Here is a 25,511-nt window from a genome sequence, read left to right on the forward strand (position 1 = left end):
TCAGTTATTTGCCATTTCTGACAGTGGGAAACTAGTTTGCAAAAATTTTTTGTTTGAGCCAGTATTGCTATTCTTACGTTCTTTTTCCTCTGTTCTTTTCTAGGGGAATGAAAAGGACTTTGAAACTGTTTACGAGCAATGTGTTAGATGCTGTAAAGCATTTTTGGAGAAGTCTCATTAATGCTTCATCATTTTATTTCTAAAAGAAAATAATTAGCTTCTCCTGAAATATGTAAAGTTTACTTGATTGATGTATTTAAATTGTAAAATTACGTCTCAGTAGGTTCAAAACTTTTTCAGTTTAATTCTATGTTTTAGCTTTTCTGTCATCTAATTAAAAACTATAGCAAAGTTTTAATTGGATTAGATGATCAACCATTTTGTCACACATCAGTGTAATAATGAAGTATATAACTCAGAATAAATTTATCTGTGAGCTCTTCCAGTGCTTTCTCACAAGCACTGCAAAAGTAACATCTTGCTTCTTCATGTGCTGTACTAACTAAACTGAGGTCGTCTTACTGTGCCCTTAGTGAGTTCATTTAAATCAACTTTCAGTGGGAGTCTGTGAGGTAATAGTTCATGTATGATAAGTTAGGCCTGTCATCCTAGTATCATTAGACAGCCTTTGGGCTGAAGCTGTTTCACGCTGAGCCTACTAGACTAAAAAACTGCCTGCCCTGAGAGCGACATTGCTCGTAGCACTATTTCAAAGCTTAAGTAAGCAAAACCTCTGAGTGTGTCATCAGTATCCTGTGAAAATGGTTTTTTATATCAGTTTAAATGCTCAGTTATTCAAAGAAGAAATAATTTCTGTTCTATTACATTTTTATACTAATTAAGATGAACTCAGTTCAGAAATAGTGACTGATGTTAATAGGACTTCTTTGGCTAGTCTTCCTTTGGTCTTGTGGTCAATTCCTAGCACACTGATACAAGTACATGTAACAGTATTTACTTCGAGGACAAAAAAGGTCATCTTAAAAGCCTAAATGTGAAATGTACATTTTGTATCTCATAGTAGTAAAATACTCAAATCAATGCAATATAATCAATGAGAAATTTGCTATTAATCCCAGTTCCTATGTGGGTGTCGGACAATATTTTCAGATTTACTCAGGAGAATGGATAGCCTGTCAACAGTGATCTCTGAGAGTATAGTTCAACCTGAAGACAGTCCATCTGTAACATAATACAAAGTTAACAGAAGGCCAGTAAGTAGAAAGTTCTGCTCTTGGACAAAAATTGAATGCTTTGTAAAAATCCATGCCTCTTTGTCCGAACATCACCTTTCATTTCTGCCTTAGAAATGTAAACGTACCGAGATCAGTAATGTAACTGATATTCTTATTTTGAATAATACCAACATTGGTATGAATTAGCATTACCACATTATTTGTAAAACTGGATCTGTAAAACTTGCTTTCTCATTTATTTAGCCTTGTTTTTCCCTGTCCGCCTTCCAAACTAATAGAGTAGTCTCTGTATTTGTCACCTACTCTCCCTTCTGGGAGAGGGATGCATTTCAATAGAGGACCCCGTCATTCCGGGGGAGGGAGGAATCCTGATGACACTCTGCGTGTGCTGCAGCCTGCACAATGGGGATTAAGTTTCCTGGGACTCTTGCTGTAGAACAGCTGTGTTTGTGTTAGTGAAGTTTCTGTTTTGTGCTAAAATTTCAGACATAAAACTTAAGAACCTACTTAGAAAAAGACAAGGGGTAGATGGAACACTTAAATACAGAAATCAGGTTCTTTGTGCGTTATTGCATTACCAATAGTTTTGATTTTTAAAGAACAGGCTAGGAATTTGCAAGTTAATAGCCGTTTTACTTCAGGGACAAAGAGTAATATATATAATATTTCAGGTCAGATCAAGCACTGACTGTGGAAAAAATTATTTTCCACTTATGAATGCTTTGACAAAATAAACGAGGGAAAATAATGGGCAGTAAGGGACAAACAATCTTAAATGTGGTTTTATGCACTAACCTCAGAAGTATTTAGGCGTAATCTAATGTTACTCTCTGACAGAATGACCATTTAAGATATTCCACTGAAAGTAAAATAACTCTGAAGATTGATAACATGATGGTTGGTGCTTTCCCATTCATGGCTGAGTAGGAACTGAACCTATAGTTCCCTACATAGTAAAGCTAAGATTTAAAAGTCTTAAATCTTTACCTTTGAGCTGCTGGGGTAACAGAAAAGGAGATAAAAGGGTATGGTTGTTTACCTTCACTAGGCTTAGGAATATTCCTGTAAAGTGATACTAAGTCAAAACTATTTGTGTTAAATTCAGTTCAGATTTAAAAGTTTCAGCCTTGAGGAATATTTTCAGCAAGTAATCTATTGGCTAAATAATTCACTAGCTGTATTAGGAGGAAAAAGCTGATTGATTCATTTGATTTGATCCTTTATATTTTTTATTTAGTGGGTTTCTTTTGGAGGAAGATAAGGAGAGCACCATGGTATTTTAGAAGAATTTGTAGAATACAAGAATACAGAAGAGGAATTGCTTTCAGGAAGGACAGTTTTACAGTACCATTATTTGGGTTCCAACGGAAACAGTGAACATAAGATCAATACGCAAATTGTGGATTTTACAGATAACGAAGCTCTTATGGGTTTAAAATACCACTCATGAAAAATGAAATGTTGAATGAAAAAATACCGACCCGATTCCTCCTCTTTCCTCCTTTCCCCCATCACAGCTTGTTTTAATTTACGTAGTAAGCATATACCTAAGACTAAATAAAATAAAATCTTCTCTAGTATAGTTCTATCTTCTGTCAAAGCATGCTGACTTCTGCTAAATCTAGAGAAAATTTATATGGGATTAAATTATTAATATTCATTTATCAAGCCATTAAATAAATTATTTTTTTCCTTTTACAAGGAATTTTTCTGGAAAGTTTTTATTTAACCAGATTTCAGGTGTTCTACTACAAAAAGAAAGATTTATGCTAATTTAAACTCCCATGTTAAGTAACATGCTGTGATCTGATTTCAGCCAGTGGAACCACAGAGAAGCACAGAGTTCCATGCACATGTTTACTGCAGATAAGCAGCTAAGTGAATCCTGTAGCAGTAGATCCCTTTAACTACCAGATTTTCGGTATGCATGTATTACTCCCATTGAGAAATGAAACTTTTAGCATTTAGTGATCACTGAAAGCAAATAAAAAATATGTACTTCTCCCTTACTAAATACAGCCATGTTCTAGGATGGGATTTTGTACTTCTGCCATTTTTTAATTTTTTCTTCTAAAGAGCTAGATGCTGATGGCTCTTTAGTGTATTTCCAGAATCCCAGCTCCTAGCTATTTCTCAGGGTAGGGAGGGGTGTGTTTGGTTTTCTTTTTACATTGTGGTTTGAATTCAGGATAAAATGGAAGCTAAATGCCCGTATTAAGATAAAAGTACCTGAGGTTCATCTATAAATGACACGTAAAAATTTTCTTCCTGTTTGAGCCATTTTATTACGACAACTGGATTTAATATCTGATTTAGGGAAGAAAGGGAGATGTATATCAAGGCTTCTTGAGTAAGTGTTCACTGACTCCTTAAAAATTTTACATTACTAAAATGATTTATTGGACATATACTGATTATATTGCCTTGCAGTATCTTGAATAGACTGAATATTTAAAAAAAAAACAAAAACAAACCAAAACCCAACCAAACAAAACCCAACAAAAAAAATCAAAACAACTGGTTGTCATAAAAAAAAAATTCAAATTTATAATGCTGTAGAGAATTGGAGCAGCCTTGTGGTCTGGGCATTTTGCGGGACTGGCACACACAGATCTGTCCGTCCTCACAAATCCATAGAGAGTGTCCAAATTACTGACTTCTCTGAGGTGGGTGTACCTTTCTTTCTTACTCTAGTGAAGTCTTACTGGAAAGAGGCTTAAACGTGGATAAGTGATAGTAGCTACTGGAAGATAGCTTGTTTATCTGTATTCAGTGAACAGAAAGCAAACAGAACAACTTAATACCAAACACTTTATTACTTATGCTTGTTATTTACAGTATTTACATATTGCACGTTTGCTGGAATGTTTTATATATTTATTATATAAAGTAAATTAATGGCAGCTTGTGTTTGTGTACAAAATCCATGCTCCACAGTCCCAAAAAATATGTCTACTTGGAATTACGTTCCTGTTTGTCATGCAATTTGTACTCCTAGGGTACAATGTGACCCCAATGCAAGTCTGTTTTAACCAAACTTTTAAAAAATTGCATAAGCATGAAGGATATCAAGTGACCACAACTACTGTGGAGCAGATCTTTAGTAGTTCTAGATATACAAACAAACATTCCTTAAAATTGTAGAATTAAGCAATAGAACATCAATTTTCTTGGTGAAATACTTGTGTATACATAATTTTTGGCAGCATTACACATCAGTTGTAAAGTGTGTTTTTAAGAATGGAGCGTTAAGTACTACTGGCAGTTATGCTACTGTAAAGAATGTCAATCTGCAAACTGTTGATGACATACAAAACGCATGTTAAAAGAATTATGGGAAGTAGTCTGTCAATCTGCAAAAATAAATCTCTTGTTCACAATGGAATATGTTATAAAGGTAGTAAGTTCTATTTCCCTGTTGGTTTCCAAGGCACTTCTCTTGGTTCTTGGTGTTACTTTTCATGGTAATAATCTGGTGGATTAAAAGAAAGAAGAAGATTGCCTTTCATCATTTTTATACTCACATACATGTGTTTAAGAATGTATTTGTCATATTGAAAATAGTAAATAAAATCAGAGAATTTAGTAATAACTTTGGAAAGATCCAGTAGTGCATTTCTGATTTAGCTCAGTTTATTTCATATCAGCCTGACTTCTAAATTACTGTTTTGTTTGTTAATCAAGGCTGAAATTGGGAAAGCGTCCCTTTTTGTGCTTGTTCATTTTAGGTAGACAGATTTGGAAAATACAGTTCTACCTATTCAAAATGTGCTCATAATTATGTTTAGCCTGTTCCTATGAGTGCACCTGTGAAGTCAAAAAGTAAATAAACCTCAAGAATAGTATGAACAGATTGCAAATTTCTGTCTTAATGTCTTGGTGTCAGGAAGCTGTTGATACAATGCCCAGTAATATGTATCTGTCAAGGTGAGGTTTGAAGGATCTGGGAAGGATATGATGTTTCACTGGGGCCCACTAGTGAAGAAATTTGGACTCGTATAAACAAACAAACAGTAACTTTCTGAGATGTGGTCATATAAATATAGCCCCTGGGACGTGCAAACACTGAGGCAAGACAAACTGAGTAGGAGCTGCAGTGGTTCAATTTTCTGCCCATTCTATTAACTCTTCCCAGAATAGTATCTTGGAATGAAATCAAAACCATTTCTATGACACTGGTATCAAAATCACTGATACGAAATTACAGGTTTCTGCATTGCTTATGTACAGATATTGTCTATACTCTACAAATGTTAATTCAAAGGTTGGGTTGTGAAGGTTTCCACGACCCTTTTCCCCTACACCTTTAAGCCTTCTGAGAAAATGTAACGTGACCATATCTGTGTACACATATCTAGAAATCCATCCTCTCTCCAGTAACTTCTGAGTTTGTTTTGTGCAACTGCATTTTCTAGACAGGTGACCACTGAATGCTGCAAGACTCTACCCAGCTTCATGTGTTTCTAAGACAACCTGTTAATGCCCTTTTTTTGGAAGTAAAAAATGCACTATGTCTTATTAGTCAACAGGAACTGCACGGGTGAAAGGCACTGCTCTTGCATGCAAACAGATTCAGCTGAAGCTTGTGTGTCTCATAGACACCAGAAGTCCATGTGGGAGATAAAAAACAGTGGTTCTCCGATACTAGACTTTTGCCGATGTCATTTTTCACAGTTAAAATTTTCATATTGTCTGTCTGAACATACGTAACTGTCTTTCCCGTGATCAGTGTGAATTCTCTTGAGTTTCTCTACATTTTCTACTGCTTAAGTATAATTTGTAATAGAATCATTTGAATGCAAAGTCAGTCAGACTTGACATAATCCATTGGAAATCAAGCTATTGGTGCATACAGAAGTACTTGTTAGTAGTATTTAAACATTTAGTTTTGCAATTTTTTTAAAGCTATTAGGAAATGTAATAATGTTACAGAAAATCTTAATGTAATTTAGTTTTTTTCTGGCTTTGCAGATAGGACAAATACATTTATTTTTTTTTAAATATCCTTCCTTAGAGGGGAAACTGACATAAATTTTCCTTGTCTTCCATTTTCATCTAGCTTACTTTCTGTATGTATGCCCCCGCTGTACCCTATTTAAGCTGTGATGTTTAAAAGTGATGTTTAAAAAAAATTAACATGCTTTTGTTTTCATCAGTGTGTGGTACAACTGACAAGTTAAACACTGAGAATTTAATAAATAGTTTTTTCATTACTAATACTACTGGGAATATGTAGCTCACTGAGGGTGAAAAACTGGAAGTGGATAGGAAGCTCATTTGTCATCTCAGCTATACCTGGATCAAAAGCTGTGGGTCTTAGATTCCCAGTGCTGAGCTAAATGGCAGTTTCCTAAATCTCTGGCGTTTTCAGAAACCCTTGAAAAGGCCCCAGATTTTTAGCACTCATCAATCTGTTGCAATTTTATTTATTTTATTTCACGTAGTCTATGTTATATGCATCAGCAGAGGAAAATTGGACTGGAATTTAGCTGAAGGATGGCAGGTAGTCTTAGTGGAGATCCTGAATACGATTTGACTAGTCTCTGTTGAGAACATAGGTAGCTATACAACTCCTTTCTCCTCTTTCATTTGATTCTTAGTTCTCCTTTGCTAATAAAAAGAAAAAAAAACAAACCAAAACACAAACCCAGCCAGCAACAGTAGCTGAAACCAACCAAACCATATGATTGTTCCAATTTTAAAAAGCACAAATGAAATCTCTTGTAAAGGCATATTACAGCTTTCCAAATTTGGTTCTAGTCATTATCTATGCATGATGACAGAGAGAAACTCTGTTAACAACTCATCTATATAAGAGAAGAATTTAGTGGTTTAAGTATCAATATAAACCTTAAAATATTGTGTCAGTAGGATTTTGCTAAGATCAAAAAATTCCTTCCCCAAGTGTGAACACACAGGTGGAAGTCTGCTCTAATGTGAGCATCACATCACAGAGATCCATGCATTGAAGATGTTAAAGCTCTTAATGTTTCAGCTGGTGCTAGCCACAGAGATCCCATAGTAAGGGAAACTCAGAACTGCCTCTCAGTAAAGCTGGGCTATGCCGCACGAGTAACCATGTATGCTGGCTGCCTCTTTAATCCAAAGCAAGAGTTCTGATGAAAGTCATAAATTAGTTAGTTACCTTGGGAGCTACTTCTGTCACCAAGCAGAGGGGATTGAACATGTCATGGGAAGTTGAATATGATGGATCAAGCTATGCTTTCTAGAAAAAAAAGTCTGCCTTCACTGAATAATATGCAAAACCCACATCTTAATTCCACCTTCCCTTCTTTTATGACATGAAAGTGTCTGACATTTCTTGTTTGCACTGGATGTTAGTCAATAAGAAACTGTAAGAAAGCAAGCAATTAAGGGCTGTTGTTTCCATTGTTACAAAACACTTGAAGCAAAACTTAAGAGCCCAAATATTATTTTGGTTTAAGAATAGTTTGCAATAATGGATATTTGATACAGTGTACAGGAATGGGATATTTAGTGTGGTATTTCAGTTTTCTCTTTATGTATTTAAAGTTTCCAGGTTTATCTTGTATTTTCAGCTTTTTTAATATATATTGCTAGGATGGTCAATATGTCTTCAGGTGTTTACACAGATTTTTCTGTGTTCCAAAGGAAATTTCAGTTATCGGTGTGCTTTAGCTTATTAGGAATTTTATAGAGAATCTTTGACCTTCTTATGTAGATCTATTTATTCTTACTCTATCATGTACTTTAAGCAAGAAATATTGTATCTATTGCTTTTCCTTTAATTATTAATTATATCTGCTTCTCTAGGAAACAAGCAACTGGTAAATTTTTTTCATAGGCTTTTTATAGTTTATAAAGCTCGTTTTCTCTGCTTAGCCTGAGATTCCTACTACTTGTACTAGTCTTGTGTTTATTAGGGTAGAACTGTTTGTGTCACTAGTTTTACTTTGTTCATTGGAAAGAACTGTAGAAACTTTAAAAAAGTTGAAAATACATAAATACTGTCAGTACAGTAATTAGAAGAAATCTTCAAAACGGAAGTATGTAATCATACATAATAATGCAGTCCTTGGTCCTTGAACTACTCTTTATGGTACAAGGAGGTTTTAAGCATAATTATGAGATCAGTGTTGGTCTCTAGCAAACACTTAAAGAATAGGTAATGGAAAAGGGAGGGCACCAACAGTAGCACCTGCAGTTTTCAAACAAAAGCAGTAAAGTCTGAATGACTGTAGCAAAAGTGATTGTAACAAATGCTGTTAAAGGGGCCAGATTTTCTTTTCCACATTCATCACCATCTGTCACAGGAAATCTGCAAGATCTGAATCGGGAACTCTAGGTGAAGACTTCAGGAATCTCGTCTCTGACGTTTCTTACCTGCTGCAGATACGGACAACATAATGGTAGTTGGATGTATCTGCATGGGGTGGAGCAAAGCAAGCACGGACTATGGGAACTATTAGGAAACTGGGAGAAGGATGAGGCTGAAGAACAGAACAAAAAAGAGCATCAAGGACAGGACATAGCTGTGTTGAACATGAGAAGGAGAAAGTGTTAAAGAATAAAACTAGTTGGAGATGGTGCTGGTGGCAACCAGGGAACACAGCTTGGGTTGCTGATAGGAAAAAAACCACCACCCAAAGGGACTACAAAGGACTACTGCGTGATGTGGTAATACAAATATATGCTGCTCTGGCTTCACTTGTGCAATCTCAACAAGTAAAAGGGCTTTTACTGGGCCCTTGCATTGCTTGTATCTGTGGGACAGGCAAAATGTGAACATACGCTCTAAAAAAAAGAGACAGAAGATGGAGCCCAATGAGAAAAAGTGAAGACTCCATGAGGCACATGGTATCACACACAGACCCTTAGGTATGTACTGTGACAGTCATAGATGCCTAATTCCTGTTTTCGCATCTTATTTTCTTGTTTGATCTTAGCACTGAGTTTCAACATCTTGTGTGCTTTAAAGCTATGATAGTCCAAAATGCATTTTAAGTGCAAACAAAACCTAAATCTATCTTTTTTTTTTCTTTCTTCCCACCCAAATTGATCTCTAAACATGGCAGATGTCCATCGATCTGAAAAATGCACCAAATATACTAGTTTTCCAAAGTATCAAAAAGCAATAATTCATCTATAGCCCAGCCCACCCGTAAGCCTCCAATAAAATGAAAATCAGCCACAGAGCAAAACAGGAAATCTGATTTGTTGGGGGAAAAATGTAGGTGTGGATAATTAAGCATATGTTATTTTACTAGTTTATAATATCAGGAGTTTAAAAAGATTCTTTTAAATGTATTTGTGATTGTAATTAATATAAACAGTCAAATTCTACTTGTGAATTTAGACCTTTGAGGAGTAGTACCATGAAAGAAAATTTCGTTATCTTAATATTCAGGAGTTACTCTGAGCTTTCGAACTACTAACTAGTAGCCTTATGGCAGCAACCAGAAGTGTGTATTTATTGCCAGACTGTAAATAAACCCTTCTTACACGAGAGCGCCACCTTAAATAAGAAATGGTTTCAAAATCATCTTGCTCTGTATAAGTGGTACTATGTTCAGAACTTTCAAGCTTCTTGAAAACACCTTGGACTAATGGTAACTGTGCACTTTGTGGAGAAGAAGGATGGTTTGGTAAGTGGAAAAATGTAAAAAGAACCCATTTTTCTACAGCTCAGTCCATGAAATGATGAAAACAAACCAAGCCTTGCATTATGCTTTCCTGTGAGAGAGGATCTTACCCACACGAACTGAACTGATGCAGTGGAAAAGCTCTGAGGAGACAGGATGCTTAATTTTACGGAGACACCTGTGGATCTCAAGGCATAAGAGGTAGAGAACAGCCTTCCTTTCTACTAATAGAGGTTGCTTAAGAGTGCTGATACTATTAATGATTTGTCTCTGTGTGGAGAATAACAGAAGCAGAGGCTTGTTACTCACCTTGAAACATGCCTGCTGGTTGAGCAAAGGAGTTGTTTGGCAAAATGAGATTACTTTTTTTTTAAATTGACTCCACACTTGAGCTGTGGACTAATTTAGTTACCGTTCCTTCATGTTATAAGTTTGTGTTTGCATGATAGGATGTAAAGATACAGATAAAAATTTCTAAGGAAAGGGAGAAAAGAATTCCCTACTCTGATGTATCTGCTTATTAGTATTGGTAATAATGTTATTCACCTATCCTTCCCAGGTGAATATCATTATATAATAGCTGATTTTTTCCTTGCTTTCCAGATTTTACAATTGAAAGGTTGAATCCCTGGCATTTCTCTTAATTAGATCAAAGGATTTACCTATTTACTTACTCTTATTTGTCCTAATACCATTGTATTAATTGTACTATTAATTAATTGTTTCCACAATGCCATCCCTGAACACAGTGTATGGATAAGAGATTCCTCTTCAAGGCTGCATGTTTCAGATTAAGACAAGTAATGTAACAGTTATTGGATATTATAAACATTCTGCATTGAAGTTGGGCTAGTTTAGGTTTATTTTAGGAAGTCAAGCAGGAAATACGTAAATGTTGAGGAGTTTAGCGTAAAGTCAGGATGCTGAATTACATCAAATGATTTAATATATTACCTCTGCCCTTGCGTCTAGCTTGAATCCTCTCTTGTTGCAAAGTAAAACAAATGATGTCTTAGCCACACTGGGTAGAGAAAATGGCTTGTAGCCACTTTTTATGAAATGGAATAGCTCCATCATATTTCCTGCAGTCGTCTGTTCTTTAGATTAAATAATCCCAGTACCTTTTATCTGTTCTTGTAAACTGAGTTTTCTAGGTCTTTGGTCATCCATGTTGCTCTTCTTTGGACTCTTACAAGACGCACCCATAATGGTGTCCTTAATTAAATACAGTATTCCAGCAACAGTGATTGTTTCAGGTATTTTATAAACAATGTTCCTATTTATAAATTCCAGTATGTTGTCTTTTTTCAAGTGTGACATGGTTGACATGCTTAGTTTGTGATCCACTACAACCCCTACATTTTCTACAGAACTATCTGTCTAGCTATTCACAACTTGCTGTGTGTTTCGGCAGTTGATTACTCCTGCGTGACTTCATAATTCTGCTCTTTCCTTTAAATTTTGTCCTGTTTTTAGACTATTCAGCTAATTTTCCAAGATAATTTTCAATTCCAAGATTGTACTCTATCATGGTTGCTTCTCCTACTACTGTCATCCATAAATACGCTGTCTTCTATCACCCAAGTTATTTATGAAAATATTGAATAATACCATAATGAAGCTGTGTGACTCTGCTCCATACTTTTTTCCAGTTTGACAGTGAAGCACTAATAACTTATTTGGGTTTTTTTCCCAGCCATTCTTATATTTATCTTGATCGTATTTCCCTAGCTTGCATTTAAGAATGCCATGCAAAACAGGCCAATGCTTTAAAAAAATAAACTAAGATGCTTAACATGTATTGCTTTTTCTCACTGACTTTCTCCACAAGATGTGTATTTTGTTAGAGAGTTAAAATATCTTGGTTTGACAGTATTTGTTACTGACAAATCCATACAGGTTATTACATATGCCTTTGTCAGAAGTCACATTTTTGTCTCAGGTAAAGGTTGAGAACAGAATGTAAATTAGTCCTTTTGTAGTCTTACATGTTAGTTTTCTAGAAATACAGATAATTTGGATGTACTTTTTTGTTTGGTTGGTTGGCTTTTTTTTTTTAACTTTGGTGCATGGTGAAATTCCCATGCAATGAAAATCCCAAGAAATCCGAGTAGCTTAAAGTTAGTTTATCAGTGTTACTAATAATACATTTTAATTGAATTATTATAAAAGCACCTGCAACCTATCTGCATTTATAAAGCTTTCATGTATATAGCTTTGTATATATTAACTCATACTAAAATGTACACCATAAATCCACAGCTGCACACATAAAAGGGCGGCTGCTGCCAATGCAGGCAATTGTGTACTGAGTCAACTTGAAAAATAAGCTACAGCTGTTGTGTTTTGTTCTGTAACAACAAATTCACTATCTCCTAACTGTATGCTGCTATGAATAATTCACAGCTAATGCACGTGGAGTTTTATATGATGACTTTCCATAGGGTGTACCCTTTATTTATTGCCAATATTTGCCAGATTAAGCCAGTTACTTCAGGTACTCTGAAAGAGGAATACCTTAGCCAAAGGACAATTGTTATTATACTCCCATGAATTTTCATGTATGAAACACAAAATCCACTGCTTTGCTATGCAGTAGAATGTCATTACTGTTACGAAAAAGCTTACCTTTATCCTTCCATGCACATTGGGCTTACTGCCAACCGAGTAAGAAGCCTGGCACATCTTTTATAGTCTGTCATGAAAAAAGAGCATAAATAGATTACTAAAGTAACCAATTTGGCCTTTAAAAATCAAAATTGATAACAGCTTGCAAATTATTGTTTTAATAAAGTTCAATGAACACCTTAGTTTGCAGCAGTATAGAAATTGGCTCCTTGGACTTAGAAATGGAGTGTGTAAAAATTGCGTAACTGAAAGCCATGTCTAATGGCACATGTAACTATGCAACTGACTTCTGCGTATGTACTATCTATAAACAAATAGCATGAATGTGGTTGGAGGCTCTCCAAGTGTATATATGTATGAAAATTGATACATCTGTGTTTGTGCTTAAATGTGGGATCTAAATGTGACTGCAGTATTTTCATACTAGAGGAAGAGTAAGTAGTGCTCATACCTCTTTGAAATCCAACCCTCAGTGAGCAAGTCTATCATCTTAGTATTAAGTAATGCAACTCTCCAATAAATTTTCTTCCTGGAAAAACTGTTAAATTAGGCTATATCTCCTAGTCATGGGAAGGTTAAGTCCAACCCGAGTAGGTGACCACATCATACAAATTCACTCATAACTATATGGGGTTTAATCTTAAAACTAGTAGAATTGTTTTCTCCACAGTAGTCCTATTGTTAGTAGTTCTTATTTTACGTACCTTCTGCTTTTTGATGCATTCATAATAAGGGGCAGAAACAATGCAAAACTAAAAAATTGATCAAGATTTTTTTTTCTTTAACGTGGCAAACTGAAAGCAAATATGGTGAAAGTTGGTTATGGACAGACAGCAGAGTAAATTACTTTTTAGGTGTCAATGCTAATATGCTGTACAAAGTACTAGAAAGTATGCCAACACAATGCTTTTGTACTGGCCACCACTGTGTTGCAGCATCATAGATGCTTTTAATTTCTTTGTTGTTTGGCCTTTTAATTTTCTACATAGAATGAACAGTATTACTGGAAATCAGGGTATGGTCAAAAAGTAACATCATACTGTGCATGAAGAATTAAAGCTGGTTGTTTACCTCATTTTCTTAGAAGAAAGTTACTTTAAGGAGATGCTAGTCAGTCCAGTCTGGTAACTGATGTTGATTTTCGTTAGGCATTATTTCATTAATGAGTAACTACATCTAATGTTTCCTAGAGATGCAATGTTAACAATCCCTAACTCACAGCATAGATATGCTGTAATTGCCATTCATACAAATTAACCTCCATTATCTGGACATTATGTTGGTGGGTATGTCACCTGTCAGGAGGAAAAGGCTAATTCAGACTTTAAGACCAACTAGTTTTTAGCTTCACAGCTTGGAGTACTCATTAGTGCTGAGTCAAATGATGTTTGTGTTGCAATCCTTATGAAGAAGGTAATACGACCATTCGCTTGTTCAAAACAGACTAGTTAGGAACAACTTCCATCTCCATCCATGTAAACAGAACGTGATCCAGTTATCTATTATCTATAAATCCTTATCTTTCAAAGGTATTCCTAATCTAAAACCTTACAAATGGGGAAAAAGTCTGAAGTTCTTACCAAATATGCCTTTAAAATACATTGGGCTGAAATATTTATTAATACTTGAAACTTGGAATCTGTAACTCTTGTTTCTATTCCCAGCTCTGCTACTGACCCAACTGGTTGACCTCAGACAAGTAAAATAAAATGTGCTTCCATTCTGAAGAGGCTGTACTAAAATAGCATCTGCTTACTTAACAGGCCCACCTCAGTATGAATCTGGAGTCACATCTACTGACTGATAAATATCAATGTTTGATTATTTATTTTATTTTAATTCTCTGTGCTGCTAACACTGATGAGGGATCATAAGCTGCATTTGCTTATTTGTCCATCAGCACTTTTTGTTTGTTTGTTTTTACTAAGCCTTAGAACTTATACTTTTGTAATTCACTGAAGACAAGGGTTGCAAAGATTCACTGTCAGCATCACTGGTAGATTGGTAGCTGAACAGTCAAAATATAAAATGTCTATAAAATATGTTCTACGTAAATAATCAATGAAAAGGAAATAGCCCCACCTGGATTTCTGATCCTATCTTGAATTTGCAGCACTAAAAATAAAATATGAGAGGTTTGCGAGAGGAATCATGTGTTCTTATGAAAAGCAAACACCCTTGGTTTGGAATGAAAGAGGCGTATACATCAGTACCTAAGGAAGCAGTGTTTATAGCCATTCTATGCAGTTTATTTGCAATGAAAAAATTCTGTTTCTATTTTCCACAACATAATGCTGATGCTGTTCTAGCAACACTGTAAAGCGTACTTAGTACATTTTAGAGCACTCCAAATTCTTCACTGCAAGGAATGTATAGTGCCACTACTGGTACCTCATAGAGCTACTAAATTTTAAAGTTTTCTGTAGTTTTATGCAAGTCTCTGGTTTGGACACTTACATGCTGGGATGGTGCAGTCCCTTGTATTGTGATAAAGCCGATGAAAGTGTTTACTACATTTTGGGCTGAAGTAGAGTGGACCTGAAATATAAAGAAAAAATAAGTTATGAGTCAGCACAGCTCACAGGAATAGTAGTGCAGCCTTATGGTACGTATGTGAAGCGATGGATACCAACACAAAATTAAAACTTACCTGTTAAATGCTTTAAGAACTTGTCTTTCATCCTCAGATCTCTGGGAACTATTTCTGTTGGACAGAAAAAATAGTCAGTCTGCTGCACTGGAACTATGCTTGCCAAGCATAGTATGAGGACAGGGAATAAACTCTGTCCAGCAAACATCACCACTACATCTTGACAGATGCACAGAGGTCAAAAGTCCTTTGCATACAGTAGGCAAAGTGGCAAGCATTTGTTTTACATAAGAAGCCACTATGAAACACACTGTGATGATGAAACAAGTAACGTCTGTGAGGTGTGCAGTCATTAACGATGATGACAATTAACTGAGAGTCAGATTTTGGCTCTCTATGAATTACATTATCAAGTTCATCTAGATTTGAATTCTTCCAGAAGTTTTAGTTCATGGTTGCTCAGAAATAGCATGTTCTGCTAGCAGTTAAGACCCAAAGATACATTCAAGTTTGGGTTTGTGTCTTCTAATTCTCTTAGGCAAATGTATCCACTCTTCTGTCACAGGTATGTTTATACAAGCACTGTCCTGCTGTAAACGTGAAACGGGATTGATCTACTTACAGGAATCCCCCCCTCCCCCCCCCCCCCGCCTTTAGCAGTAAATAAAATTCACAGGAAACGATCCTAAGCAAATTGCTCTCTTCTGGCTCCCTATGTTTGTGGTTTACCGCCTTGTGTTTTGTGTTCAGCAGATGGCAAAATGAAACTGGTTTACTGAAATCCATTTTAGCCCTAACCCTTGCTTATGTCTTCCTGATTTACAGCTATCTTTGATTGCTTTCCGTTATGAACTCTATGCTGATAGCTTAGTGCTGATTGTGTATGATACACTACATGGTGCTTTATTTATTTGACCATAAATGCCCGAGCAGCCTTTTTCATTCCCCTGGCACCTCTTATCAGATATAAAGCAGAGAGCATTTCCATCCAGATCTGATTCACTTGTGAGGTTAGACACTTCTCGAAAGTCATTCTTCATTTACTTCTAACTTTAGTCAGTGTAAGTAAAATTGACCTTATCATATTTGACCTAATTATGTCATGAAGAGCATTAAAAACACACATGCTTCACTCAGAAATTTCCCATGGGACAGGCTCACTGGGAAAGTGATGCCAAAGCTGAAATGAAAGACTCTTAAGCAGTAGTTATTTTACGGAGTTGCTGGGAATAACTCCATTATAATAACAGAATGAAAAATCCTGCTTAGGAGACAGTGACACTGCTACTAACTAATCTGCTCTAAAGTAGGTTTATTATTTACATAGATAACTGTTCAGCACAAATCAGATGCTTCACACCCATACACTGATGTAGGGTGGCCAAAAACTATGCCCCTGTTCCACGCTGAGATTTAGAATTGCGCAGATCTGGACTCCCTGCTTAGTCTAGCCTCTAACTTTTCAACATTTATAAAACAAAATGTTCTCGCTATGCTGATCTTAAGTGGAACAAAATTGTCTTCCTTTGTATATTCATTAATGATCCAGATGGAGAAGTAACACTTCCGTGACGACTACCAACAAATGCAAATCATGAAGATACTTGAATAAGAATGAGGAAAAGGTACGGTGAAGCTTTATGAGATCAATAAAGGCAAAATAAATAGCATGCTAGCAAAATGAAAGCCAGGTTGGAAAAAGGTGAGTAGGGATCTGCTGGAAAATATTGAGAAAGTCACTTTCAGCAGGAGAGGTAAGATGAGCAGCAGTAGTGCTGTAGGGGTTTGGGACTGACAGCGAGCAGTAAATTAGATATGGCAGCAGGAGAAGCCAAATCAACTTTCAACTGGATGCACAGAAGTACATCACGAAACTGAGCGGTAACTATCCATCGCTACGTGGCTTGGTACGACTGCTTCCGGAGCGCTCTACGCAACCCTGAACATCTTGCAAACAAACCTGGGCTTTTCACTGGGACGTTAGAGAAGAGCCATTCACGTGAGTAGGAGGATGACTGCAGGAGTGTCCCAAATTGGTCGGAGCTGGTACAGTGACAGAGGAGTACTCTGTTTCAGTCCCCTAGTATTTCAAAGGTGCTACCTCGGGGCTACAAAAGGGACTAAGAAATGGGGCAAAAAGTTTAATGAAGCTGAGCTGGAGGCAAGGCTTCTAGATGCGAGATCTACAAGGACATACTATAGTCCTGCAGGGGAACTCTTGCTAGGGTAATTTCCAAGAAACACTGAAACCAAGCACATTTTAAAAAGTGATAAACTTCCAGGAAAAAAGAGCGTTTTCATCCCTTATTTCTTTGATCTCAGCCCATTTCAGTCTTTTCCCTTATTAAAAGGTTTCATTCAAAGCCAACACACAGGAAATCGGACGTTCAGTTAAGCACGTTATCCAGAGAGTAAGAGAGACTCTAGATGTGAATGGAGTTTTTCTATTCCACATCTGCCGTCTGTGTCTGTTTCTGATACCAAAGGGAATCTGCAGGTATTTTGAGCGGTGAATTCTTGACACAAAATTAGTAACCTGATGTGATGTCTCATGCACCGAGGCACCCTAGATTTATTAAAAAAAAGAAAAAAAAAAAAAAAAAAAAGATCTCCTAAGTCATGGACTGTGACTTACCGACTCTCTGCTCGTCCTGGTATCCTTCGTAGTCAGCCACTTCCCTTCGATCCAAGTTGTAGTCGTGCTTGGAGAAGTACTGCACCCCCCTGTCCTTCTCCAGGTGGTACCTCTTCAGTTCCTGAATGATCTCCATGATCAGATTTAAGAGACTCTGCCTGTCCTTCAGATCTGCGGAGTCGGTTTTCTCTTTGCAGTACCCTGCCGAGAGCATTAAGAGCACCAGCCCCAGCAGCCCAGGAGACCTCAGTCCACTCATTGCAGTCTGACCCGAAGGGCGCCCGAGCAGACGAAGGGGCAGGATCCGCCGCTGCGGGACGCCTCCCGTGCCGCTGGAAGAGAAAACCGGGGGCGGCTCGGAGGCGGGGAGACTCACGGGGGTGAAGTCGGAAACGGGACGGGAGGGAAGCGCGGAGACCGCTTCGCGGGTTACGCGCGGGGGACCGCGCCGCCGGGGGAGCGCCCCGTTCAGCCCCCGCGCCCGCCCCGTTCACGGGGTTCCCGCGGGTGGGCTGCGCGGCCGCGGAGCGGCGAGGGGCTGCCTCGGCGGGGCCACCACCCCCCAGCCCCCGCGCCGTGCGCCCCGGCGGACGGAGCAGATCCCCGCTCGCCAGGGGCTAGCGGCGCGACAACTTTCCCCGAAGTTCTTTGCCGGGGAGCCGCGGCAGCTGCGCACCGAGCGAGGCGTCCCGTCCCGTCCCGTCCCTCGTTCTCTCCCCCCCCCCCCCGCCACTCGCTGCGGGGCTCCGCGCCGGGGCTGCGGGCAGGAGCGGCGGGACGGGCGGGGGACGGCGGGGCAGGCAACGCCAGCCTTGCCCCGTCTCTGTCCGTCTTCCCTCCCAGCTCGGGGAAGGGGCGCGGGCGGCCGCGGCCACCTCCACGGGGAGCGGCAGCCGGCCGCGGCGGGGGACGCTGCCTCACCCCCGGAGCCGCTCGCCTTCGGGCGGCTGCCGGCCCCGCTCCGCTGCTCCGCCGGCGGTTGGGGGGGGGGGGGGGGGGGCTGCCCCGCGGCGGGTCTCCCCCGGCAACTTCGTCGGACGCCCGCCTCCCGGCCGCCGGCTGCCACCGGCGCGGCCCCGCAGTGCCGCCGGCCCCGCCGCAGACAGCGCTCCGGCCCCGCGGGGCGGGAGGGGCGGGGGCGTGGGGCGGCAGCCGGGGAGGAAGGGAGGGCTGCGGGCCCTGGCCGGCCGCTTTACCTGTCTGTCCGTCCCAGAAGCCGAGGCGTCTTCCCCCCCGGGAGCCGCTCCCCGGCTCTCCCCGGACGGCAGCAGCCCGCGAGCGGCGGGGAGTCCGAGTTTTCCGCGGCTGGCTGGCCAGCCCGGCCCCCCTCCCGTCCCTGCGCTCCCGCCGTAGCCACAAACTACTCCATCGCCGCCAGCCCCAGCGCAGCCGCTTATATAGGCTATAGGATGGACATGAGACGGCAGATAGTATCGACTTGGAAGTGGGTGGAAAACAATAAAAGTCCACTTGGCAACCTCGGGAGCGTCGCTGCTCGCACAAGCCCCCCCCTTCCCGCCCTCCCTCCCTTCCCTCCCGCCCCGTCCCCGTCCCTCCCCCTCGCTCGGCTCTCCCGGGCAGGGCTCAGTCACTCCTTCGCCTCTCTCCGACGTAAGGCGACGGTCCCCAGCGCCTCTGTGTGTGTGTGTGTGTGTGTGTGGAGCGGGAGGGGGCGGCCGCGGGGGGGGGGGGGGGGACGACACGGGGACGCGCCTCGCCCGAGCCTTTAATTAGAAGCGCGCTGAGGAGCCTCTGAAATATTCATGGCCTCGGCGCGGCTCCCCGTCAGGCGGGTCCCCGGCCCCGCGGCCGCAGCTCCCCGCCGCCCCCCGCGGGGGGCCGCCTGGCGGGGGCGGGCGGGGAAGCCGCCTGTTTACCGGGAACTCCGGGCCCGGCTGCGGCGGGGAAAGGGGAGGCGTTGGGGCGGGGGCGAGCTGCCGGGGGAAGGGGAAGGCTATTTTCTGCTCCCACCGGCCGGGAAGCCCGCGGAGAGGTGGCCGGAGCGGGGTGTGCGTGGAAGAGGCGGGCGTGTCGCCTCCCTCGCCGATTCTGGGCAGGGGCAGTCCCGGGCGGCCAGGCGGCTTCCTGGGCTCTCGGTGCGGCGCTGCCTGGAAGCGCTCCCGGCGGGGCCGGGGGGAGGAGGAGGAGGAGGAGGAGGAGGAGGAGGAGGAGGGCGAAGGCAGCGCCACCGGCAGCAGAGCCCTGCCCGCTCCCTCAGCCGCCGGCGCCCTCACGAGAGGCTGACGGCCCGAGGCAAGCGGAGGTGGGCGGCGGGGGGGGGGGGGGGGGGGCGACAGCCTGCTGGAAACGTTATGCTTCCCTGGAAAAGCCAGACCCGCTCCTGCGGGAGGTACCACCACCCACCCCCCCAACCTCCCCCCAGGTGGATAAACGCGGCCCAAATCCGCCGCGGAAGGTGCGGGGCGCGGGGGGTGAAACACGATCCGGCTGAACTTTCCTGTTTACTCGGACCGTGTGGATAAACCTCTCCCTCGGCAGCTGGGACGGGCGCACGCGGAGCCGGATGGCGCAGCGCGGCGTCCTGCCCAAGCCCCGAAAGACGGCGGGGTGGCGGCGGCCGGGCGGGCGGGCAGGCAGGACCGCCCGCCCCGCGTTGCCCCGACGGCCGCCGCGGGCAGGTAGCGCGCGCCGCCGCCGCCCCCCCACCCCCGCCTCCACCTCCGGCAGCGGCGACAGCGACCCCCGGCGGCCGCTGCCCAGGCGGAGCCCGGCGCTGCCGCCGCCCGCCGCCAGGCGGCGCTGAGGGGCGCGGCCCGCGCGCCAGGGCCGGCCGTTAACGGTCGTCGCCGCCCCCCCGCCCCGCCCCGCCGCGAGGAGCCGCCGGTGGCCGGCGTGAGGAGAGCGGGCGGGGGGAGGCGCGCCAGGGGGGGGGCTTCGTCGAGGAGCCGGACGGAGTGCAGAGAGCGGGACCGCTGCCTCTGCGTCTCACCTCACGCCACTGCGGTCCCGAACTGTGTTATTTTTACCCAGATTAGCCGATCTCTCTCTCCTTTCTGAACAACGTTTAAGTGGCACATGCGTGTCTGTTGCTCCAAAAACCTTAGCCCGTGCTCTCTCAATGAAGTTACTAAAAAAAAGGAAGGGCGAGAAATACGCCACATGATGAAGACAGACATCCAGAGGCAAGACTGAGCAAGAAGGCTTTGTCAGGAGTCCAGAACCCTACCTCCTCTTTGGCTCCGTGGTTGGTTTCCAGTCACCTTAGGATTCAGGGAGGAAAAAATAAATTGAGCGAGCAGTTCAACAGCGGGAAGGAACGGCCATTTGCACGACATAACTTGGTATGGCTGTGTTTGCAAGTTAGTCATACCAAATATTGACACATTAGGGTTACCTCATGGAGATAGGGAAGGTGGAAAACGAGCCAGGTAGTATACAGCCTGCTGTTTTGTTTCTACCATTACATTTCAAACAGTCCTTCATCCAAAGTAATCTCTTTGGAAAAAGGTAGCTACAGCTGCAGAACTGAAAGAGGTGTTTGAGGAGTCAGCTAAGCACCTGGATGGATTATCCCCTAGCTTACAGTTTCCGTGTCAGTTTTGGTCACCATCCCGTAAGGAAGGAGCAGGCTGTGTTTCGAGTGCACACCAGTTCAACTCAGGAGTGTCGGGCTGCGTCTTTCCTAGTAAGTTAGATGCACCCAGACATGTCTCTCATGTCTGGCACGGAGACCAGCTGGCATGGAACAACCTGCGCGTTGTTGAATGGTGCGGCTAATGCAGGTTTCTTCCTTTTGAAGAGACTGGACATTATCAGAAACTGCGTTAATCCCTCTTATGATGCAACTCCACCGTGAATCTGGGAATGGGATAGCTGGCCTGGACCAAAGACACACCAAGGACAAATGAACATCATAGACAATTTCTTTCCAGTGGTCAGGAATATTCCCTTTAAATTTACTAATGTAGATGTAGACTCAAAGTACAATGGAGATACTATCTGAGATATGAGGTAGATAAACAGTCTGCTGCCTTTTTATGCATGCAGAAGCTGAGGCAAGGGTCTGTTCTGATGTGTTTACACTGAATTATACAAAGATATGTGAGAGCTCCCATAACTTCAGTGGAGGTAACTGAAATTCACACTGATAGATTTAGGATGATAGTCTAATGTTCCAACAGGTTACATTTTCTTAAGTACATTTTCTTAGGGCTCCATCTAAGCTAGCCACCTAGATGCTAACCACCTAAATGCTACCAAGCTCCTATTCCGCATATGTATTGCCAAAACTGTGATTCCCAAGACTTCCACCCACCCCCAGTCTGACTCCTGAGGCTTCTAAAGTGAGTAGGTGCACTGTTTGCCATGACCACTCACGGGTTCTTGGACTTCATCCCTGGATACCAGGAAGCGCCTGACTCTTGTCAACACTAAGCATCCAGGATGGTGAAGAAAGCATTCTTCTGGGATTTACAAGATGTAAATTTTAATCCCTTCAGGCAGAGATGAAAGATGAACGCACCTTCCCAGCCAGGACAAAAACCTGCTTGCTTTCCTTGAAAGAAGACGGAAGAGGGAGATGATGAAACCCAGTCTCAAAAAGCAACATGAACCTGGGAATGCAGGTGGTAGAGGTAGTGCTGTACAATGAGTATTTTGGCTTGTCCTGGAGGGGTAGGTTTCATTTTAAAACACCTGGTGTGATTTTTTTTTGCTTGTTTTTACAGGACATCAAGTTAGTGAACTCGTCTGCAATCAAAATCTATGAATAGATCAATCTACAATGGTGTAAAAAAATGCCCTATCTTTGAAGTAAACATCGTGATCCTCAGAATAAGGACCCTGTGAAGTAAGCATACACGAATGAGAAGATCAAATGCAGTATTTGGTGGATAGTTTTAACTAGTGTGCTGTTCCATGTTCCCTTGGTGGTTATGAAACAGAGGCACTGCATTTTGGGGTTCGGAAAAAATGCCAAGCAGAATTCTAGCTTTGTTAAATAACACACATTAGTCACTGTTTTCACCAATTCCATTCTATTATGACGTGCTGAGACAGTAAAGGAAAGATATTTTGACTTCTTTTACTTACATGGGGTATGTGAAAACAAGAAAATGTGTTGCCTCTGGTTCTGTCATCTAAGACTGGTGAAATTTTCATGCTAAGAGCCCTACAGTTTCAAGCATGCTCTTGTTTCAGCTGATTATAACAGACATAAGGGTTCCTATCTATATTTAATAAAAGCAAGTGCAACATTTTCTGAAGTGATTGTAAGAGCAGAGCTGATGGTCTAAATCAGGCTCATAACCAATACATGAACTGAGTGTATGCTTAGGAGAAAATTCCAGTGGACATTAGTAATAAGACTAGACTATAAAAACACTTCTTGCATTGCTCTTTATTGACCTCAGAACCTCAAAACAATATTCTGAAATACATTTTTTCCTTAAACATCACATCAACTTACAAAAATCTTAAAAAGTCAAACCGCACTGTTGCTTTAAAACCCAGACTTTTCACTCCTCACGAAAGAAAAGCAGCATTTAATCTTCAGGTTACATGTCAATCCCGCTAGAGATAAATACGATGGAATGAGATGGGGTTGGTAATTCTGTTGGGTTAATTAAGTGGGTATCAGTTGGTTGACAGGGCAACTGGGCTTCCAAAATACTGACCACACACATGGAACCTACCTGTGTAATAGTTACTTTTTAAATCTAGGTAGAAAAATACATACATGGCATCCAACAGACGATACTCTCCAAAATATCTGCTCCAAGTTATGGAAACGCAGAATATGTTTTCAATATAATGCATTGTACATAAGTATAAAATAATATTTATGCACCTGGCTCAGTCATCTCTGTGAGCCTCCAACTCTCAGAGGCAATGCCCAATGACAGCTGCTGGGGAGAGTAAAGATGAGGCATTAAGAATTCCTGTAGCATGGAAATCAGCCAGAGAACATATATAACTAGAATAAAAACTTCAACAGATGTTAAGGGTATGAAAGCCAATTGAGCATTTTAAGGGCTTTCCCCACTTCCTACCTGATGCAAATGCCAACAGGATTAAAATCCCATCAATCTTTGCTGCAACCAAAACTGAAGAACTTTGATATAGTTCCCAAATGTTTTATCAGTAGTACAGACAGGGCCAGCTTGATGTTTGGTAGAAAGCTTAAATAAATAAAAAAACCCCACAATAGAAAACCCAAACCAGATTTCTGGCAATAACTTTTCTCTGCATGTAAATTCAAGGCTAAAGACAGCTCTGATTTGGCCAGTGCATCAGTTATTGGGCCAGTTTCAAAATTATCTTCAATCAGCTTTGCAGTGCTGCACCAGTGCAACAGTGCTGCAACAGTGCAAAGCTACTGTGGAAATGCTACTGAACCAGCCATAGGAAATTTAAGTCTTATGAGAATAGTCTCACTTTTTTTAGTTGCCTTTCGTGGTCTTCAAAGTATCCCCTGAAATCTCCAGAGTCCACCCTTCTGAATTATTCTGTATTTAGGTTTTCAGAGATACTTTATGTTGCACGGTAAAGATAAATGCCCCAGAGAAGCAAGTCAAACCTCTCTGGACTGTGGACTATTGCCTACAGGAGGACACTAACATAGACCAGACCCCTAACTTTAAGCAGCTAAGGGAGGGTTGGGGGGTTAATCCCATTCTAAGAACCTATCTTTCAGGCCATAAGCAGTTTTATAGCTACTGTGCAGCAGTGAGCCTACTCTGTGTGTGTTCACTGTTGACTCCTATCTGTTTCACTTAGAGTTATGTAGCTGCAGCTGCAGCAACTGCCTTTCCACATCAAATTGAGACTACAAGCAAAAGCCCTAGCTGATGTCTCATTAGCTGATAGAGTGCATTACATTTTCTGGCCTGCTTTGATCTCTCTCTGCCAAAGGAAGGAGGACGGCTTCAGTGTACATAAGAACTCAGTAGTTTTAGAGGCAGAGGAGCTTCCTCTTTCATTCCCAACCATGGTTCTTAGTTCGTGGAGACAAGTGGATCACACGTGTTTTTTAGAGCTGATAAATGATAACATGTTTTGATAGTATAGCCTAAATTTGAAGATGTTCTCTCACTGTGTGTTTGCACTACTTCTTAAAAAATGGATGCTGAAAAACAAATGCCGTCTCAGGCAACATAAGGATATCCCATATGATTCACTATCAGCATCTGAATGCTAAGCCCAAGCTTTGAAAACTTTAAAAAGCAGAGGTACTTTTTTCCTTCTGTGGGTCATCAGTAGGCAAGCATGCTGCTCACCCAGTGAGCAGGCCCTGTGACTACCTGGTGGACAGCTGGGTGACTTTTTACAGATCAGATGTAGAGCAGGCCTGTCGGCAAGGTTATGGTCTAGAGACCGCTTGTAGGCAAGCATACTCTTTGGAAGATCATGTGCCTACAAAGGCAGCTGAGGGAGGGTGGGAGGTCAATCCCATGCTAAGAAACCATCTCTCAGGCCACAGGCAGCTCTGTAGCTACTGTGCAGCAGTGAGCCTACTATATGTGTGTTGACTGTTGACCAGTGGTTCCCTCCTTCCAGAAACCAGCACTGCAGTCCCGACTGTACCCAGGCAGCCTCCTTGTGACCAACTTCATAATGAAATGAGCTGCCTTCCAGGGTAAAGGCAGAAAGGTTATTCAACAGCAGCAGAAGACTGTAAAGAGCAGTCTATAGGTTTAAGATTCCAACTCCTAGCCTTTCTTGATTCTGTACATGAAGTACAGAAAGATAGGAAAATGCAGAATATGTTTTCAATGTAATGTATTGTACATCCACTAGCCCAGGGCTGCGAATGTTGTCTCTTCTTGTCTGGAAGTCTGCTGTCCTTTAGAGGAGAGAAGACATCCCGAGTCAGCCAA

At 41.8% G+C, this 25,511-nt stretch overlaps 2 protein-coding genes across 4 annotated transcripts in view; one reads left to right on the forward strand and one right to left on the reverse strand.

The window, feature by feature from the left end:
• ACP1 (acid phosphatase 1) overlaps positions 1–4,581 on the forward strand; it is a 22,202-nt gene extending 17,621 nt beyond the window's left edge. For both annotated transcript variants that reach the window (XM_049818652.1, XM_049818653.1), the window contains exon 6: positions 104–4,581. In XM_049818652.1, coding sequence (XP_049674609.1) covers positions 104–181 — 78 coding nt within the window. In that variant the 3' untranslated portion in view covers positions 182–4,581. The remainder of the gene's footprint in view (positions 1–103) is intronic.
• Positions 4,554–20,632, reverse strand: ALKAL2 (ALK and LTK ligand 2). Of its 2 annotated transcripts, none has more exons than XM_049818655.1 (6): positions 20,624–20,632; positions 17,674–18,005; positions 15,099–15,152; positions 14,906–14,986; positions 12,449–12,515; positions 4,554–4,668 (listed from the first exon to the last, which is right to left on the reverse strand). In XM_049818655.1, the coding sequence occupies exons 2-5, from the start codon at positions 17,930–17,932 to the stop codon at positions 12,451–12,453; spliced, it is 459 nt and encodes a 152-aa protein (XP_049674612.1). In that variant the 5' UTR covers positions 17,933–18,005; positions 20,624–20,632; the 3' UTR covers positions 4,554–4,668; positions 12,449–12,450. The 2 variants fall into 2 exon arrangements, with proteins under 2 accessions (XP_049674612.1, XP_049674611.1); XM_049818654.1 differs by lacking the exon at positions 20,624–20,632 and adding an exon at positions 18,870–19,160.
• Between the last annotated feature and the right edge of the window lie 4,879 nt (positions 20,633–25,511).

This window comes from Accipiter gentilis, chromosome 16 (assembly GCF_929443795.1).
Source record: "Accipiter gentilis chromosome 16, bAccGen1.1, whole genome shotgun sequence".
NCBI classification, from domain to species: Eukaryota; Metazoa; Chordata; class Aves; order Accipitriformes; family Accipitridae; genus Astur; species Astur gentilis.